The sequence below is a fragment of the Choristoneura fumiferana genome, chromosome 25 (assembly GCF_025370935.1).
Source record: "Choristoneura fumiferana chromosome 25, NRCan_CFum_1, whole genome shotgun sequence".
NCBI classification, from domain to species: Eukaryota; Metazoa; Arthropoda; class Insecta; order Lepidoptera; family Tortricidae; genus Choristoneura; species Choristoneura fumiferana.
The window spans coordinates 8,997,470-9,016,252 of record NC_133496.1 but is presented as its reverse complement, the minus strand read 5'-3'; the positions used below and the strand labels follow the sequence as shown (position 1 = coordinate 9,016,252).

At 37.6% G+C, this 18,783-nt stretch overlaps 2 protein-coding genes across 2 annotated transcripts; both read left to right on the top strand.

Moving 5' to 3' along the window:
• The first annotated feature begins 84 nt into the window (after positions 1-84).
• Positions 85-949, top strand: LOC141442380 (large ribosomal subunit protein bL35m-like). The gene is made up of 2 exons (XM_074107348.1): positions 85-200; positions 317-949. Exons 1-2 carry the CDS (start codon positions 179-181, stop codon positions 826-828), a joined length of 534 nt encoding a protein of 177 aa, XP_073963449.1. The 5' UTR covers positions 85-178; the 3' UTR covers positions 829-949.
• A 949-nt stretch (positions 950-1,898) lies between these two features.
• LOC141442378 (oxaloacetate tautomerase fahd2, mitochondrial-like) lies at positions 1,899-14,938 on the top strand. The gene is made up of 5 exons (XM_074107344.1): positions 1,899-2,369; positions 3,452-3,668; positions 8,750-8,914; positions 12,008-12,174; positions 13,697-14,938. The coding sequence occupies exons 1-5, from the start codon at positions 2,047-2,049 to the stop codon at positions 13,857-13,859; spliced, it is 1,035 nt and encodes a 344-aa protein (XP_073963445.1). The 5' UTR covers positions 1,899-2,046; the 3' UTR covers positions 13,860-14,938.
• The last annotated feature ends 3,845 nt before the right edge of the window (positions 14,939-18,783 follow it).

Below are 18,783 nucleotides of genomic sequence, written 5' to 3'. Positions count from 1 at the left end.
TACATGTAGGGTTGGCTTAAAAGTCTCGTTACCAAGCCATAAACTACAAAAAAAACATAGGTGGTCTTGTCATGTCACTGTCACTGTCAATTTGACAGTAATTTAATTTCTTGAATGTGAATGAGGAAAATGGCAAACAAATAGCTACACCGAACACAATTTCCGTGAAAAAACAAAGATGCTTCGCACTGCTATTACTGGTATTAAGCAAAACTTACATTTTAAACACTTATAATAAAGCAATAAATTATCTTTGATTTTGATTTATGTTAATGTAGGTTGACGGTTTGTTTGAGGTTATTTCTTCTTTTTTCAGCTGTCCGTTGTATACGGCCCCTTGCATTAAAGCAATGCAAAGCTGCCAGGACGATTGTAAAAGAAGTCCGAAGTTTTACTACTCTACACCAGCAAGTCAAAAGCTATAGCTCTTCTACATTAATGCCAAATATGTCTTTGGTAAACAACCCACAAATACTGAATATGTCTAAAAATATAACTGTTCCTGTTAGAACAGTAACAAAGTTCAGTCTTAAAAAAGGTAAAAGGAAGACAGTCAAAGCCGTTATAAGAAGATTTTTCAGATTGCACTGGGGCATCTGGATCAGGCCTATGGTTGGAAGGTCCAAGAAGCTGTGGAAGAAATCTCCGCCACAGAAGAGGCGTTTGCGGCAGCATGTCTTTACTAATGCGACCCAAACAACATTACTTGATAAAATGGTGACCAAATGCTGGAAGAAACCTAAATATTATGTAAATGACCCATACTCACCATACCACACAAGGGAAGAATTCCATGTAACTAGAAAACATCCAGAAGCAAAAAATTGAACACATTGCCAGTGGCAATTTAGTTAAAAAATAAATAATGTAGTTGGAACCATTTGTCTATAATAATTGATTAAGGTTAGATATGATTTTGTGAAGTTGAATAAATGAGTAGAATCTGGAATACTGTTTCATAGTTAGTGAGTGCCCCTTTTTTTTTAATTTGCATGTTCTGGAATTTCGCAATTAACATTTCAGTGACTTCATGGTACCTAATCTGATTGAACTGAAATTTCACATACTTATGTATGGTGACGGTGACATTACAATAATCTGGGTAGTGAAATTTTGGTGGTTTGTCTAAGATTATCTCTGCAAGGACAGTACTCTTCAAGTGCTGACCTGCATGGGCTTGAAACTTGGCACAAATAATTATAGATTGGATGACAAAGTCAATGCATCCAATCAAAAGTACAGTCAGTAGGTAAAGCTTGTATTTGTTAAAAATTTACTTATTACAGAAAGTAATTAATTCACTAGTATCCTTAGAGTAACTTGGGCTTCCTAACGGAAGGAAGGAACCTTCCGTAGGAAGCCCGTGTTGCTCTAAGCTAGTACCTAACTGGAAGGAAGGTTTAGCGGATTCTTCCATAATGTCTTTAGAAATCTCGTTTGAGTTACTAACATTGCTTTTTCGTATCTTCATGAACATTAATTATGCAATGGGTATAGGTTTAATTTCTTTCAGAAGTCGTAGATCAACACCAAGTGGATAGATTCATTAATATTTTTTGCTGGTCGAACAACAAGAAAATGACATGGACGTGAAACGAAACGCATATGTCATCTTGGCATCTATCACCAATGTCATGTAACAGGCACGTTTGAAAATCTACTTTTTGAGTAATACGTTTTCCTGATATGAATGAAAATTATAAATTTGCAGTAAGATGAAATGAATTTTAAGTTGAACTTCTCCTTATATCATCCTTATATTGAAAAAATACGTTCTCATTGCAAAAATATACTTATTACTTGATGAAACGGTATCCAACCAAATTTTTCATGTAGAGTTAGAGTTGCGTTCGAAAACTATAATATTTTAATTGCAAAGAAGAGGCAAAAATGGATGAGGATTGTTTTTTATTGTTTTTCTTATCACTGTAAACAAAATAAAGCAATATCTGGGAGGACACAGTTGTCTTTTATATTTTCTGTAGTCGTGGCCACAAATATATTGCGCAATAGTACCTATTACTGTTTACGTAATTTCAATTTTGAATGCCGACCTTGACCATGGCTGGAGCCGCTATGATTGCCCGAAACACTTTGTTTGTGTCACGGAGCACGTTATCTTGTATAAAAGGCTACCTTTCGCCAAAAAATACTTTCAATAGGTCTGTGTCTTTAGCCGGATTCAGATATTTGTCAGCTTCCCCCGCTTTAAACATGAAATTAGTTCAATATTCTCACAAAGGTAACTCCGCGATTTGCGTGGGGTTCCTAGAAGGAGATAACGTTGTTGAAATTCATAAAGTGGACTCCTCTTTACCCAAGACGCTGCTGGATATATTGAAGAATGGCGATATTGATAAAGTTAAAAAGTAAGTTATTATTTATAATACCAAACCATCACTTTAGATTTCATATCATGTCACTGTAGGTATGTTTGACTAGTATATCAAGTAGAATGGGTTATCGTCTGCTGTCTTGCCCTGCAAACTTTTTAAAGCAGTCTTTCCCAAAGTGGGCTATTATATATCGGAAATAACGAGAGAAATTGGGAAGCTCACGCGTTTACATTGTGTATTAAGGGGCGGTACATGTTACCTGATAAAACCAGACTGAAGAAATGTGAGGGTACCCTGTTTTTTCAATACCTACACCTACACTACATGCCTTTCCAGCAGGATAAGTAGTTCACCAACAATAAGTTCTTGGCAATCACTGATTTTAATGCCCCCTTGCGGGCGCTGGAAGCCTAGAGGCGGTAAGGGCCCCAGAAAAGTCTTCAGCCTTGGTGCCTTTATCAGGCGAGATATAATATGTTATTGAGGTTTTTAGGGTGAAAAAAATAGGGGGCGATACAAAATAACTGATTTTCAAAGTGGGCTTAGACAAAATAAGTTTGGGAACCTTTTATTTTTTTTTTTTTATTTGACTGGATGGCAAACGAGCAAGTGGGTCTCCTGATGGTAAGAGATCACCACCGCCCATAAACATCTGCAACACCTCAAGTGCCAGTAATTTCACCGGCTGTCTTACTCTCCACGCTGAAACACAACAGTGCAAGCACTGCTGTTTCACGGCAGGATTAGCGAGCAAGATGGTGGTAGCAATCCGGGCGGACCTTGCACAAGGTCCTACCACCTGCAATGACACCTGACAGCAGCAAAGTATACATGTGTCTGACCGGTTAATAAAGGTTTTTCTAAACGGCGGTTGTATTTTAGTAGCGAATGTAAGTGTTCTAGCAATAAATAACTTTGAACTAATATTGAAATGTAACTTAAATTAAAAGTTTACATAAAAGGTCAAAGCATGCCCTGTGCCTTAATTACAATTTTTTTAATAATATTTTTTAACAATTATCCTCATTTATTTGGAATAACAATGAAGTGCTTTAGAGCCCTAGATGGATACTAATCTTAATAGTTTTCTAATAGTCCTTTTTGTCTGTTTACAGATTAAAGGCAACAAAAGATGCTATGATCCCTCTCTCGAGTGTCGACCTTCAAGCTCCTATCACTGGCATGGACAAAGTACTTTGTATCGGACTCAATTACAAGGACCACTGCGAGGAGCAGAAATTGACTCCGCCGCCCGTCCCCATGATCTTCAGCAAGTTCTCCAGTTGTGTGGTTGGGCCCAGTGAAGCTGTCAAATTAAGGAGCGCAACAAAGGTATGTTTTTCTACTATTTAATAAAATAATAAACACACCAAATACCAAATTTCATCATCATTTGAGATGTTTCTGAGATTCTATATATAATTATAAGGCAACAAAAGATGCTCTGATGCTCTGCAAGATATATATATATAATTGCTCGTTTAATCTGTCATCTCCCAGGATAACAGGATCAAAGGAATTTGGGCACAAATTTGTGCCTCTGAGAGAGGACAGGTTAAAGGTATTAGATAAAATCGGGTTGAAAATCAACCGATATAGTATGATATGTAATATAATAATATAAATATAATGTATAAATATCTTCATAATGATAAGAGTAATCTTACCGCAAAAGCGACACAGCTGAGTGGCAGCCATTTTGGCTGGTAGGAATAGGCGTGCATGTGTATATTAAGATTATTAAGTCAGTGTTTATGTATGTGTATCTATTTTATCAGCCAATAAACCATGCTTATTCTTAAAAGTTGATTGGTAGAGATCCCAGAACAGACGTTTTCAACCGGTGTTCCGCGATTGCCGCGAAGTATACGCTGCATTGAAATCATAAATAGCTATTTTAATGATGAGCTGATGAAACAGTACGAAAACAACAGACGCGTGGGGTGTGCGATTAATAACTTTTCATCACACTTGCTCGTCAATGATGTTGTTCCATGCCTCTATACTAAAGGACAATGGCCTCAATTGTTCCCGCGGGAATTATGGATTTACATTAGTTTTCCTCCACAAGGGAGTTATGACTTTAGTTTTAAAAAATTTGCAGGTTGCAGGTACGTCATTTCGTGTTTGCATACAAATTGAGATTTTAACGCGAACGCGATCGAGACGTATTTTGTAACCGAAAACTTACACTAATGGCACTGTGCCCTATACAGTCATAACCGTTTATAACAACATTGAAGGGACAGCAATATTTGGTCGTTACACACGGTTAGTCACGGTTGGTCGTTATAACCAGCAGTACTTTGGTATAGAAGATCGTGTTGAGATTTTTTTGCTAGTTATAACCGATATGTCTTATAACTGGTGACACAAACGGGTTTGACTGTATCTTAACCCGGATTTTTAATCCCATGGAAAAAAATATAATAATAATATTATAGGAACACTTGACACCAATTGAACTAGTCCCAAACTGCAAAGCTGGTACCTACTATGGATACTAGGCAACGGATAAACATACTTATATAGATTAATACATACTTAAATACATATTAAACATTCAAGACCCGAGAACAAACATTCGTATTATTCATACAAATATCTGCCCCGGCCGGGAATCGACCCCGGAACCTCAAGCTTCGTAGTCAGGTTCTCTAACCACTTGGCCATCCGGTCGTCTAACAAAGTAGGTATAATGTAAACAAAGGTGTTGCCGTTGTCAAAAAACATTTGCAGAATTCAAGATATTTTATTCTTTCCAAATTTGCCAGAAATCGACTTCCTATTAAAAAACTGTATCTATTTCTTAATCAAGATAAAATATTTTAATTTACTTTGGCATTTACACTTTGCTATATTAAGTTACAAAGAGAGTACTGTTTTCGTATGCATAATTTATTTCTTGTCCTGGCATTACACCCGGGTTTTTAAGCTGTAGGCCGCTGGACGCGAGACGTCACTCAATGCTCTAACATTCGAGACTGAATTCGTAATCGTTTTCCAGTGACTTTTGTTCTGTTATTTTTTTACTGTCGACATTGTTGTTATATTTTGATTGTAGTTCAGTTGTTCATTGTTACGTTTTCCATTGTTTTTCGTTTATTTTTTACCCGACTGCCCGAAGGAGGATTATATATGAAAGGGTGGACTCCGGTCCAAGTACTTCTCAGTCAAAAGACGACTTATAAGTTGTCTCTCGTAAAAACGACTTTATCGAAAATAGAAAAAAATATGGTAACAACAGAACTTTATATAATATTTCTAGTGGGCCCATACCTTGAAATCTCCTGAAAAGTCACTTTGACAATCACGAAACTTTGTGTAGGTACATTTTTTTCCGTGGGGATTAAAAATCCGGATTTTATTGTTTCCTTGTCCTTCTATCCTCATATAGGCGAATTAACGCCTGGTCGCATTCTTCATAGCGCAGTCACGGGCAAGTCTAGATTAGATGACGCCATCGCTGAAATAATACCTATTTAGGTACTCTTACATCCCATAGTTAAAGTGAGAAAAGTTCAACTTCAACTTTTTTGTTTTTGGCAACCGGTCGCTTTAGGTTAGCAACCACTACTGCCAATGACTCCTGACAGCAGCAAAAGTGTATGTTGTGTTTGACCAGTTTTTAAAAAAACATTTTCTAAACATTGGGTGCTGAGAAGTGCTTGTTGCGTACCTAAAATAGACATACACAGACATTGAGACAGTACAAAACATTAAGACGGTACAAAACATTAAGATAGTCAAAACACGTAGTAGGTAGGTAGGTACACAATAAAGAGTTTACATACATACATACATACATTTGAGACAATACAGGTTGGATCCAAGGGAGAGACAAAAGCGAAAAAAAGCGTCTAAAGTTTAATTTTTTCTTTTGTGATGTATTTAATCATTAAGGTCAGGATTTTTTTGTTAGAGAGAAAAGTTTTTCCATGTCAAAGTCTTTATGACATTGGCATAAGATTGATTTTGACTTGGCCTGGGTAAAAACTTTTTTCACTACATCTATACTTACAATATTATAGATATGCAAAAGTTTGTGAATATGTCTGTATGTTTGTTACTTCTTCAGTTAGCTGGACGTCTGGCTGGAATAACACATAGCGTAATCGCTAAAGCTGAAATCGAGTTTAGCTCGACATGTTTCGGGCTAATCCGTAATCCTTCTGGGAGCAACACGACTCGGCGGCTGCTGCAACAAGCGCACTGCGCGCCACCGACCTGCTAGCGCGACTACCCGACGAAATTAATACCGACGCACAACTACCCGCGTTTTCATCGTCATTTTTGTTATAATTGTCAAAAGTAGGGTAGCACACAACACTAACAACATCCCTCTGTAGAGGCACATCCCGGTTAAAGAAGAAAGGTTACGCGGATAAACTCGATTTCAGACGTGAATTATCCGTTTTGTTATATCATTTAAAATGAGTAAGTCTCACAGTACCTATGTACTCGTAGTTTCATGTTCAAAATATTCAGCCTCTTAAGTAATACCTCCATACCTTCTTTGCACACGCAAACACCTACTAACTTGTTTGGGTCAGAATTCCTATGTGATTCACAGGGTTCAATCCCGACACCAATTGAGGTCAATTATTGAAGTAAATTGAGCTTGTAATTCATATCGTGCGTAGGTGCGCTGAGGCAGCTTGAAAATGGCTTATTCAGGTCGCATTTTTCTGCAGGACATAGTTTTAGGAAGCAATAAAATTTTGTCTTGTTAAATGCGACACTTAGAAATGACTCGAGAAATTAGTATGGCGTCATTCATTTGGACGCTTTTGTGGTGTAACGTTTATTAAATAACAAATCAACTGTTATTTCATTACTATAGGAAGTGCAAATTGTTCAGTGAATAAAGTCGTTTCACATATTGGAGTAATCGCTATCCACTAGACTCTAGTGACTAGAGCGACCAGAGGCCGTATTGCCTAACGTTTCAGACGCTCGCAATCTCAATCAAGTGACAAATTTCGCATACAAAAACTGTCATTTGTTTTTTTTATTCGACTGGATGGCAAACGAGCAAGTGGGTCTCCTGATGGTAAGAGATCACCACCGCCCATAAACATCTGCAACACCAGGGGTATTGCAGATGCGTTGCCTAGAGGCCTAAGATGGGATCCCTCAATTGCCAGTAATTTCACCGGCAGTCTTACTCTCCACGCCGAAACACAACAGTGCAAGCACTGCTTCACCGCAGGATTAGCGAGCAAGATGGTGGTAGCAATCCGGGCGGACCTCGCACAAGGTCCTACCACCTGCAAATTGCGATGCGATTGCGATCGCGAGCGTTATAAACCCTAGGCAATACGGCCTCTGGTAGACTGTATCTGATAGATCAGGACAGGAGGTTCCCAAACGGTTCGCCGCGGCACCATGGGCCACCAAGTACCCAAGAGCGCCGCGTGGTACTCCTGTTGCCCCAGAAACTTAGGCAATCTGGTGGGTCTTCTTCCAAAGCCGGCTTGGCGAATGTGTGCTAACCTTGAAGTGCGCTGCAAACTGAAAAAGTTTGGGAACCCCTGTGATAAAACCTAGTAGAGAATTACTATGAAGCTTGAGGGGGCACCCCTTCTGTCCTCGGGCAGTGCAGATAACCTACTTATTTGTGACGAATATCAATACAAATTTATGTCCTGGTGTGTATAGGTATTTAGGTATGCATTTATAAACGTTATTACATTTTATCCGTTGCCCCGTTGCAAAGGCGTGACCAAATTTTTAATCAAAAGTTCTGATAAAAACTTTTACCTGAGTTCTTATTGTCTAACGCACTCGGAATCACAATCGCTTTCATCACTTCTTCCTATCAAACGGTATAGCACAGTGGTGGGCAAACTTTCTTCAAGGGGGGCCAGAAAGTTACAGATAGGTATTTTAGAGGAGGGCCAGGATTACACCATTCTATTATATACTTTTTGTGTTTTTGCCAAATAACGAAATTATATTATAATCGCGGGCCATATAGGTAGGTACTATTCACTTCGAAAGAACGTCGGCGGGCCGGATTAAATCCCTTCGCGGGCCGTACTTTGCCCACCACTGGTAGCATGAGGGTAGGAAGAGAAGGTGAATGCAATCGTGAGAGTCCAGGCGTTTAGGCGAGTTTAGACTTGCAAGAACAATCGTGCAAGTTGCATTACATTGCGGCGCTCGATTGACCACTAGTTCCACTACAAACTCGTTGGCTTTACGGCCACGCACGATTTTTCTTGCAAGTCTAAACTCGGCTTTAGACAGTACGTCCTCTGGTTTCACTTATATCGCTAACCATCCGTTGGAATATTCCCGAACAATTTCAAGTCTCCTACCTACGACTCCTTGTCGATAAACAAGTGAATTGTGTATTTCCTTCTTACCTATTTGGTAGCAAGTAGCTAATATGATTGTTATTGTTGCAGAAAGTAGACTGGGAAGTGGAGCTGACAGTGGTGATCGGCAAGAAAGCTAGCAACGTGAAGGCTAAGGACGCTTTCGATTATGTCTTAGGATATACGGTAGCCCAGGACATCAGTGCCAGGGACTGGCAGAAGGAGAAGAATGGAGGGCAGTTCCTGCTTGGTAAGGTGGGTATCAACAATAAGCAGTGGGCGGACGACGAATGCCATTTACGTGAAAATAATGTCGAACAATATACGTAATATAGATATGACTACAATTGGTTTAAAAAAAAATTGAGAAATAGTTGGATAATTTTGTTGTTGTAGTAAATAATCGGTTTTTTTTCTATATTACACATTTTCAGTGCATTCCTTTTATAGTTCACTATCCACTTATGTAGGGGAAAATTACCTCTTTACATCTTACCTTTTTTGTTTTTCCTTTTGTACAATAAAGAGTATAAACGAACAAACAAACAAACATCTACAGATGTAAGTGGTACGTATTTGTAAAGTGATATTTCACCATTATTAGGAAGATTATCACCATCACTCAAATTTCTATACATTTTTACACAAAAATATTAATCGAAGTTTAATAAGTCTTATCCATCTTATGCTTTCGTCACCATACTGCATCCATCGTCCGCCCTTTAGCAATAAGGTAGTACACGGTCACACCAGAGCATTATTAGCCACTTGCCAGATTCATAATTTACACTATTGCGTTAGTTATCTATCACTGAATCCCCTTTAGGCGATCGTACATACTCGTAGTACAGCCGCCAGCACCAATAACTGACCCAACAAAGCGTCTATAGATTATCTGATACGTACAACTTTATTTCTAGGGCCATAGGGCAGTGGAGCTTGTCGATTGGCAGTCTCATCGTTTTTCCGTTCTTCGACAGTTATGGCCAGCCCTCTGGCATCCCAAAAGCTGAGGTCCCCAGCTTGTCAGTTCTGTGTGCTATATCTTTGTTTTTCTGTCGTATAAAGGCCATCTTTTTTTATTCGACTGGATGGCAAACGAGCAAGTGGGTCTTGAAATTGACTGCATCACAGGTGAGTATATAGGACACAGTCCACAATCAAAATCATCAGTAAGGTTAGAACACTAATCTGTTACGATTCCGACCTTACGACCTTTTCATTTGTCCAATATAAAGTAATACAAATTGTAAAGGTCAGCTATATGAAATGGAAGGTTAATTCAATCTCACCCAGCCGTCCTGGACTGCTTCTTGGTAGCTTAACTACCACGTGGCGGTGTATTTAAGTATTAATTTCAGGCCAAGAAAGTTGTTATACACGTCTAGACTGTTGGGATGCATGGATGCGCAAGAGTAAGAAAGCATACCACCGTTACACTGGTTTCTGATTAATGACTTACTTGCTGTTACCTGAGACTTTGTCTGCACGGAATTCGTTTGTAGTTATCCTGCGGAAAATCTGTCCCTGTCCGGGATTACACCCCCGACACGACGACGGGAGACTTTATGGTTCTCCAAAAAGCTGGACGTTCTCATTATTAGAGACATTGGAGGGAGTTGGGCCTCCGGATCACCCACTCAATTCAATGTGGTGTTTGGGGGAGGCCTCAATGAAGCAGTGGGCGTATTTCGACTGACGATAATGATGATGATTATAAACTTCTGAGGTAAAAACTAGCCATTTTTGAAAACTAGCATGGCAACGGTCCAAACGGTCTGATTATGCAGTTAAGATCTCATCTAGAGTTTAATCTCAACATCTTACACTTGATTTTCCATCAAACATGTCTATCTTATCAAAGATTAAATTGTTTTTGTTTAATCTTGGGTATTGGTTTGGTTACGTAATTTTGAGTTATCATATCACACACTATGTAGTTTGGGAAGTTTTGACTTGAAATACCTATTTATATTTTATCTTGCATGGTTACGTGGAACTTATGTAGTCCGTGACTTTAAGTTAGTTACTTAACAATTTCTGACTTTAAGTTAGTTATTCAATTGAGGACAAAAGAATAAATTGTAGCAAGTATACTTCCAAATAGGTACCATCGGTAAAATAGACGGGGGATGGAGTACTTATAGAGTTTTAAAGGAGTATTTTTAAATGGGTGCATTCTCGTATGATGGAAAAAATGCCAGCTTTAAGCGGTAACTCTTTGCGGATGTACTCACAAAGTACAAATCTATTTGTAGTGGATGATAGGTACGAGTACGCTGCAATCTAGTAGAACCGAGCTTGCATGTCAATACGGTATTTGATAACTCCTGAATTTGCCATGTCTGATAAGTAGGTATATTATTCTGAAAATATAGATACATATACAGGCAGTGTTTAGCGAAGAGAAAACTTGAATCGGTTGAAAATTGGATTTATAGTGATTTTTTGAAAAATCTTTATACTTGTCTCTTCCTCAAACGCTTTTCTCTATGCAGCAAGTATGGCGCTACTTGCGAGTGACGTCACAACCAAGTATGTCTTTCTCTGTCTAATCTTGAATTTCAAACTTTTATAACTGTGTTATTTGTAAAAGTAACCTAAAAATTGTTTATTGAATCAGGCGTTACTTTGCGGAGGTCCATATCAATGAACTAAAAGAATTTCCTTGCTCACCCGCGACCTTACGATAGCTAAGCTTATGCAAAATATGCGTGTTTATGCAGTTCCTCCACCTCCACACTGTAAGAACACACACAAATCACACAAACCCATCTATCACCACCACCACACTACTGCATGAACACGCATATTTTGCATAAGCTTAGCTATCGTAAGGTCGCGGGTGAGCAAGGAAATTCTTTTAGTTCATAAAAATTGTTTCTCTGTTCGATAACAGACATTGTGAAATTTTAATTTATAAAACATAAAAATTAGTCAAATACCGTATTTTGGAATACGTTACATTACGTCATCGACACCAGTCTAAAATATCTACATTCTATCTTTATTTATTTTATTCGATTTCGTTTACCATTTTCGCTTGTGTTCTACTGAACTGCCGCATGGAAGCCATGCGAGACTGACTGGTTTAGGCGAACTAAACTTTGACAAAAAAAAAACAAAGCTAGGACTTGTTTTAAACACACACTATAAGCTGACTGTTGTCATCCATTTAATATATCCATGGTCTTACTCTAAGGCTACGTAAGCACTATGCGGCTAACCATGTGGTTTAGGCGCGCCGTCTCGTTCTCAAGTGATACTTTGAAAAGGGACGGCACGCTAAAACCGCGCCGCTAACCGCATAGTGCGTACGCAGCCTTAGTAACGCTTACCTGCCTTCAGGCAATGGACACCTTCTGCCCCATCGGCCCTTGCATCACCACCAGCGATGAAATTGGCGACGCCCAAAACCTGGCCATCAAGTGCAGCGTCAACGGAGTCCTCAAGCAGACCAGCAAGACTGATCAGCTGGTCCACAAGATTCAAGACGTCATCGAGCGGTTGACTTCGTAAGTTTATAAGACTGGAATGAGATTTTAAATGGAGATAACCATGGAATAGAAAAAAAAGAGGGAGTGACATAAGTTCTGGTTTTTACCGAAACCAGTGACGCAGGAAATGCTCACATACACACTTTGCATTCTTAGCGACTATTGAGCATAGCTTCTATTTAAAACATGGGATACTGTACCGGTAGCATAATTAGAACTTTACGACGACGGTACATCGTTGAGAGACTGAAAGATAATTGTTAGTAGTTCTATATGGGTGCCATGTTCTGAAGATAATCCTGAAACTTATTTATAAAACACAAAATGAAAATGAATTTAAAACACGATTTTTATTGTTTCTGCTTACAATGATGTTTGCTGTTTCAAAATAACATCTTACATTTGAACAGTTCAATTACTTGTACAAAACATGTAGCTTACGATTCAATCTCAAGATATGACTTGGCTGGATGAAAATTTGATTTAATGCTTATAAATTAAAATAAATTTAAAAGAAGGTCAAAAAGTATTAGGTCGGGTATAACAATACCATTCGCTCAACAGATACCGAACGCCTTGTTTTGGAGGACATTTTGTTGAAAATACGAAGTGTACACAAAATAGTAAGTTTAGTCTCCTCTTACCTCTCAACATGTAAATAGAATATTGAACCAAACATTGTTTAGCTTTGTACTATAAGTAGACCAAGATCTTACATAGAAATTTTATGGAAATTAAAAATAGTTAGAAGTTAAAATACATCATATTAGTCCTAAGTTAATGCTTGACTGGAACAAATCCCTTGTAGAGATAAGTTTAACCAGACTTATATTGACACATACAACTGTAGGCACAGATTTCGTAGGAGTGAAATATTAAATTAGTTAAAAAAATATTGTAAAAGTAGATGTTGTTAGTAAGGACACTGTTTGATTTAAATTCTAAGCTAGCACTTCATTTGCCGTTTCGTGCTCATGTTATTGACATTTCCGTCTTTCACGCTAGAATCGACATAATTAGATAAATCTCTCGCACACCAAGCGTTTCGTGAAATACGCCAAGTGAAGTGCTAGCAATATACAGTATTATTTATTGAATAGGGTAATTAAGAGAGCAACTAGAATCTAGTTACTAGTTACTTAATCTTTATTATGTACAGTCTTCGACCAGAGACAAGAATAGACAATATTATAAATATTAACAATGTTCCGAAGGCTGTCGCCACATGCGATGGTAATTTTTTCCAAAATAAAACATTGAAACTTATTAACTTTAAATTACCATCAATCAAATAAAATAATCAATTCTCCTCTTTTGTCGCAGAAAGATATTCATTTTATTAAAATCAGTGAGTTAATCTGTTGTCGTCCTAGACCCAACCCAGCGCACCCTGGATCCACCCTTGGTCTAAGTTCTTACCATAGTAACCAAACTAGGTTAGAGCTGATCAAACTGATCACTAGCTCTGTCTGTACTATCGCCCGTTTATTCTTCTCTCTGGTCTGAGATACTATCTCACCCGCAACTCTTACTATTCCAGGGTCATGACTTTGCTCCCGGGCGACATCATCCTGACCGGGACCCCCGGAGGAGTGGGGATGTACCGTTCCCCGCCAGAGTACCTCAAGGCTGGTGACGTCATCCACAGCGAGATCGAGAAAATTGGCACGCTGAAAACTAGAGTGGAAGATTTTCGCGAATAGATCGATAGTGCTTTGTGAGCGCTAGACATAGGATTCCATACCGGAAGGGTGACAAACGGAACTCTATTAATGTCGCTACACTGTCAGTCTGGTCACATGGTTGTATCTAGAGAATTGTAATAGATAGACAGCGGAAGTTTGTACATAATGTGTGTTTATTTCTAATGTCGTTGCAACAGCAAATAATTAAAAATAAAATTACATAATACAAAAAGTAAGTGAGGTCCCAAAACCCCACACTGCATATATTTATCATAGAAGCAGGTCAAAATTTGAAACTCGAAATAAAGCCAGTGGTCAGATTGACATTGCATATACAGTCAGCAAAACAAAACTAGTATCCCAAATGAGATTTTTACTAAAAGCTTATTCAAATCCTCTTCTTCTATAAATCGAGTCAACTGTGCCGTCCGCAACTGCGTTTGTAAAGAATTATTGTAAGTCACTGCATTTATATGTAAGTAACATATACATATTGTAAAAAGTCATCTATGTTCGAACAAAAGGGTGTGTATTTAAATTTAATTTATATAGATACAGGATACAGCCGAGGAAACTTAATCACGTACCAGGGTGGAGCCTTTGTGCTACTAATGTCACGTTGACATCCCATACAGCTGCCAAAGAAATCAGAGCGAAATTACTAATGAAAAGTTTCCACTCTGGTACGTGATTGAGTTGCTCGACTTTACATGGTGAATGACAATATAGCCAATATGCTTACATAATAAATGTCCACTTCCAAAAAGTGTTAAAAAAGTGTTATGCATAACTCGATTATATTGGCATATGCTATATTTTGTGAATAAATCAAAATGTAAATAGTAAATAGGTAGGTTATTTACTACTACACAGTGTCCCTTTTATGTAGATATGTCCTATGTATCATATCATAATCGTTAGTGACAAAATGAGAATTTTTACCTTGTACCTACCTAGTTAAAGTTGGAACAGAGATATACATAAGCAAGTAAGGGTTGTTTTCTGCATTAAGCGTTAATTGTTGGTTTTAGAAATCTTTTTGTTATTTTTTTAGCATTAGGTTTATTTACAAGTGCAATAAATAAATACAAACGTCACGTTTTATGTTTATTTTGAGTACCTATGTTGTACCTTAACCGTTTCGAGTAAAACCGCGAACATATTCCTACAACGCGCGTGCGTGAGTTGGTTTATGAATCATCGTACCTAAGTCTAGGAAATTTAGGTGTAAATATTTGTCAAGTAACTGTGGCCCACAAGAAATATACTCAGCGACACAAAATTTGCCCCAGCCTTTATACAAAATTACCGATTTTGCATACATTTGAGGGCCAGATTTCGGCTGTCCCAAACCAAAGTCTAGTAAGTGAATTTAGCGCTAAATGCACTTATTAGGCTTTGGTTTGGGACAGCCGATTTTTTGCCGCTCAGTATATTATTTAAATCGAATTTGATTGCAAATTTGTAAAGGATACAAGTTCCTAATAAGCCGCGGATTCACTAGTGACAGTTGAGCAGCTGCCTGGACCCGATTCAGAGCAATACGGTATTTGACTATTTTTTATATGTTTTATAAATTAAAACTCACAATGACTGTTATCGAATAGAGAAACAATTTTTAAGCTACCTTTACAAATACAAAGTTATAAAGGTTTGAAATTCAAGATTAGACAGAGAAAGGCATACTGGCATGTGACGTCACACGCAAGTAGCGCCATACTCGCTGCATAGAGAAAAAAAATCATTATAAATCCAATTTTCAACCGATTTAAGTTTTCTCTTCGCTAAACACTGTCTGTTTATTTCATATTATATATATATATATATAAGACAGGCAAATTCAGGAGTTGTCAAATACCGTATTGGAGGCGCTGTCACAACCGGTGACGGATTAGCCACGTAACAAAAGTAGCAAATGATACGGGCCCCGCCGCGCACCAATAATTTCTGATCGTAAAAAGTATTAATTTAGATAAAAGAGCGACAATTTTTTTTTAAATTAATGTAAGTACAATACTGCTAAAAATCAACTTTACTGTTTTATCTGTTACCATAAATTTAGATAAGCCTGGGGCTCCATGATAAAATTTGCTTAAGGCCTCGCGCTGGCCTGGCATGAAGCAATGAGGGCTATCGCGAATGAATTCGCCGCTAGAGGCGCTAGTGTAGCGTGAGGTCTCCGAAATGTCAAATCTCATAGTTTTTGGGTGAGCTACGCGGGTTTATTTATAATTAGACTTTTTTTGTGAATATTTTGAATTACCTGAATTAATTATGCCAATTATGCGTTACGGGGCAATGAATGTCTGTGTTTTGAGACAGTTTTGTCTTTTGGAAACTTTTGTCCTCCCTTTTTTTCCGAACAAAACGGGACTAACCAACACTGTGGTTGCTGGATATTTTTATGGTACGGTTTTAAGGTGTTTTAAATATGATTTTAATCTAAACTTTGTTTTAACGCCCGTAATAACAGACTCTGAAAGCCACACTTAAAAACCTCACGCAACAGTGCGCCATCTAGTGAGACAAAAAACGATAGCCCTCATTCGTCGTCGAGTCCTATTTTGTCGGTTATTTTTAAAATCACATCTGTCCTGTCCTGTACCTACTACTTTATTAGGTTAATTGAATAGGTTTGTTTTATTTTTGCTTGGGTCAAACTGGATAAATAACAATGACTGGGTCTAGCTCGCAGTTACATCGGGTGGGAGCAAAAATGCCTGTAGCACTAGTACAAAATGGGGCAAGCAAAACTGACTTTGACGTCTGCTGTTGACCTAAAGGAACAATATAAATTCAAGTTTTCTACCTTGTGAGTTGTAGGCGCATGCTGCTATCTTGAATCGAAGGTGCTAAAATTATGTTTTTTTTTAAACAATGTCCCTATAAGTAGTTGTTTGTTTGACAAAAGGGTACATACTAACGCATCTTCCTCGTTTTGCCTTTTCCAGCGTGATGACTCTACTCCCCGGCGACATCATCCTGACCGGCACTCCTGGAGGTATCGGGACAAGCCGTAAACCGCCAGAGTTCCTGAAGGCCGGTGACGTCATCTGCAGCGAAGTACAGAACATCGGCGTGCTGCCGACTAGGATCGAGGATTTTTGCGAATGCTAGGCTGGTATACTTTAAGAGCCGCGATGCTTTTAATTGCTAATTGGCAACGTCTTGTAAGAGACAACGCGACTAACTTTTCCTCTGTTCACTGCGTGTGCTGCCTTGTGTGGCGACTTTAAGCGCCATCTAATGAGCAAATAGGATTACTACCTAATGTATAGGCAAAAAACTTTTCCCAAAGCATTACAGCCCAAAATGTTTTACTCAAAGTACCATTTGGCTAAAAATCATTTGCTAAAACAACTTATAGCAATTTTAGTTACTTACTAATTTTTTTTGGCAAATATTGTTTCAAAAAAATTTACTTAGGTAGTCATGTTTCGTATTACCAAGTATTGTTTAGTCAAATGTATCGTTTGGCATAAAGCACTCTTCCCAAAATATTGCATGACATTAATAACCTACTTTTCTGGTAGGAGTTCGTTTCTGTGGGGGATGCAGTTCTAACCTAACCTAACCTACTTTTCTGATAGCAGTTCGTTTCTGTGGGGGACGCAGTTCAAACCTAACCTACTTTTCTGGTAGCAGTTGGTTTCTGTGGTTGGTTCGTGTGCGAAGTGTCATTTTGAACAAACATTTTTGTGGAATCCAAAAGAAAACGTTTGCTTAATAAACGTTTGTCATAATAAAACTTGACAATGTACAATTATGCCAAATGATAATTTGACCAAATGAATAAAATTGCGAAATGTTAACTGCGATAAGTTTTTTAGGAAGTGAAATTTGGCGAAAAATATTTTGCCGAAACGGCAGTAGTTACACCGAGCAAAAATATAGTAAGTAACTCCAACATCCTGCATGTCGCCATCGAAGTTTCTCAACTCAAACGATTAAATTTCGACTTCGATCCCCAGACTTTTTTTTCAAGAAAAAAAAGCTTGTAGAGTTATGTGGACAGCTGTAATCGTTTAGTTTAGTCGCTGAGCCTGTTGCTTAATTTTGGTTCCTCTCCTGCTCTGTAAAACAACTATTCAAAATATGATGATGATAAAAAAAATACAACCTTCTCCTTTGTTTGAAGTCGCTTAAAAATAAAAATATATTAGCGTTTTTTTTATTGCAACACTATGAATTTCAAATAAAAGCTAATAGCATTTTTGACAGGAGCATAAAAATAGTGAATAAAAATAATAGGTATTAAAAAAAAATCCGACCGCCTTTTAAAAAGACTAAAAAAACTAAAACGGAAAAAACAAGTTTTTAGTTCTTAAAATTCTACAGTCGGAGTCTGTAGGAATTTTTGAGATGGTCATGATTTTGAACGCGATTTATTTAACGATTGTTGATGGTAAAAGTTTGGGTAAGATGTTATGACAAAATGTGTCTTCTACCTTTATCAGTAAGTACCTACTAAGTTTTAATTAGCGTATAGCTGCCGTTTCGCACAATTTTTTTTTATCAAATGTTTCATTTTCCAAGTATCAAATTTCTCCGAAGTCAAAAATTTTTCTCAGAATATTTTCTTATGGTTTTATAGAGCACAGAAGGTTAGGTTAGGTTTGTTTTATGAAAGTTTGCGAAAAAACGAAACATTTGCGAAAAATATTTTGCCCAAACGGCAGAGGACCTAAGGAATGCTTTTGTCTGGGTGTATTTGTATTATTTTAATAATGTTAATAATAATATGTTTTAGATTATCGATTGTTACGTGCCACAATATTTAACTTATTTAAGGTGTCTTGTTTATATTTTACAATATTGTATTACTTTTGTAAAGTGGAATTATGAAATTAGTAAATTTGAGCAATAGAACATGAATATATCTTATAATTATAATTATCTAGAGGCTAGAAAGAAACTAAACTAAGGCAGTTGTACAGGTAGG

Bases quoted from the DNA above. Each gene is read 5' to 3' on its own strand.
- LOC141442380 (XM_074107348.1), top strand. From the start codon at position 179: ATGCTTCGCACTGCTATTACTG. The intron at 201-316 runs GTATTAAGCAAA...TTCTTTTTTCAG, and splicing joins GCTTCGCACTGCTATTACTG to CTGTCCGTTGTATACGGCCC.
- LOC141442378 (XM_074107344.1), top strand. From the start codon at position 2,047: ATGCCGACCTTGACCATGGCTGGAGCCGCTATGATTGCCCGAAACACT. The intron at 8,915-12,007 runs GTGGGTATCAAC...ACCTGCCTTCAG, and splicing joins GGCAGTTCCTGCTTGGTAAG to GCAATGGACACCTTCTGCCC. The intron at 12,175-13,696 runs GTAAGTTTATAA...TTACTATTCCAG, and splicing joins GTCATCGAGCGGTTGACTTC to GGTCATGACTTTGCTCCCGG.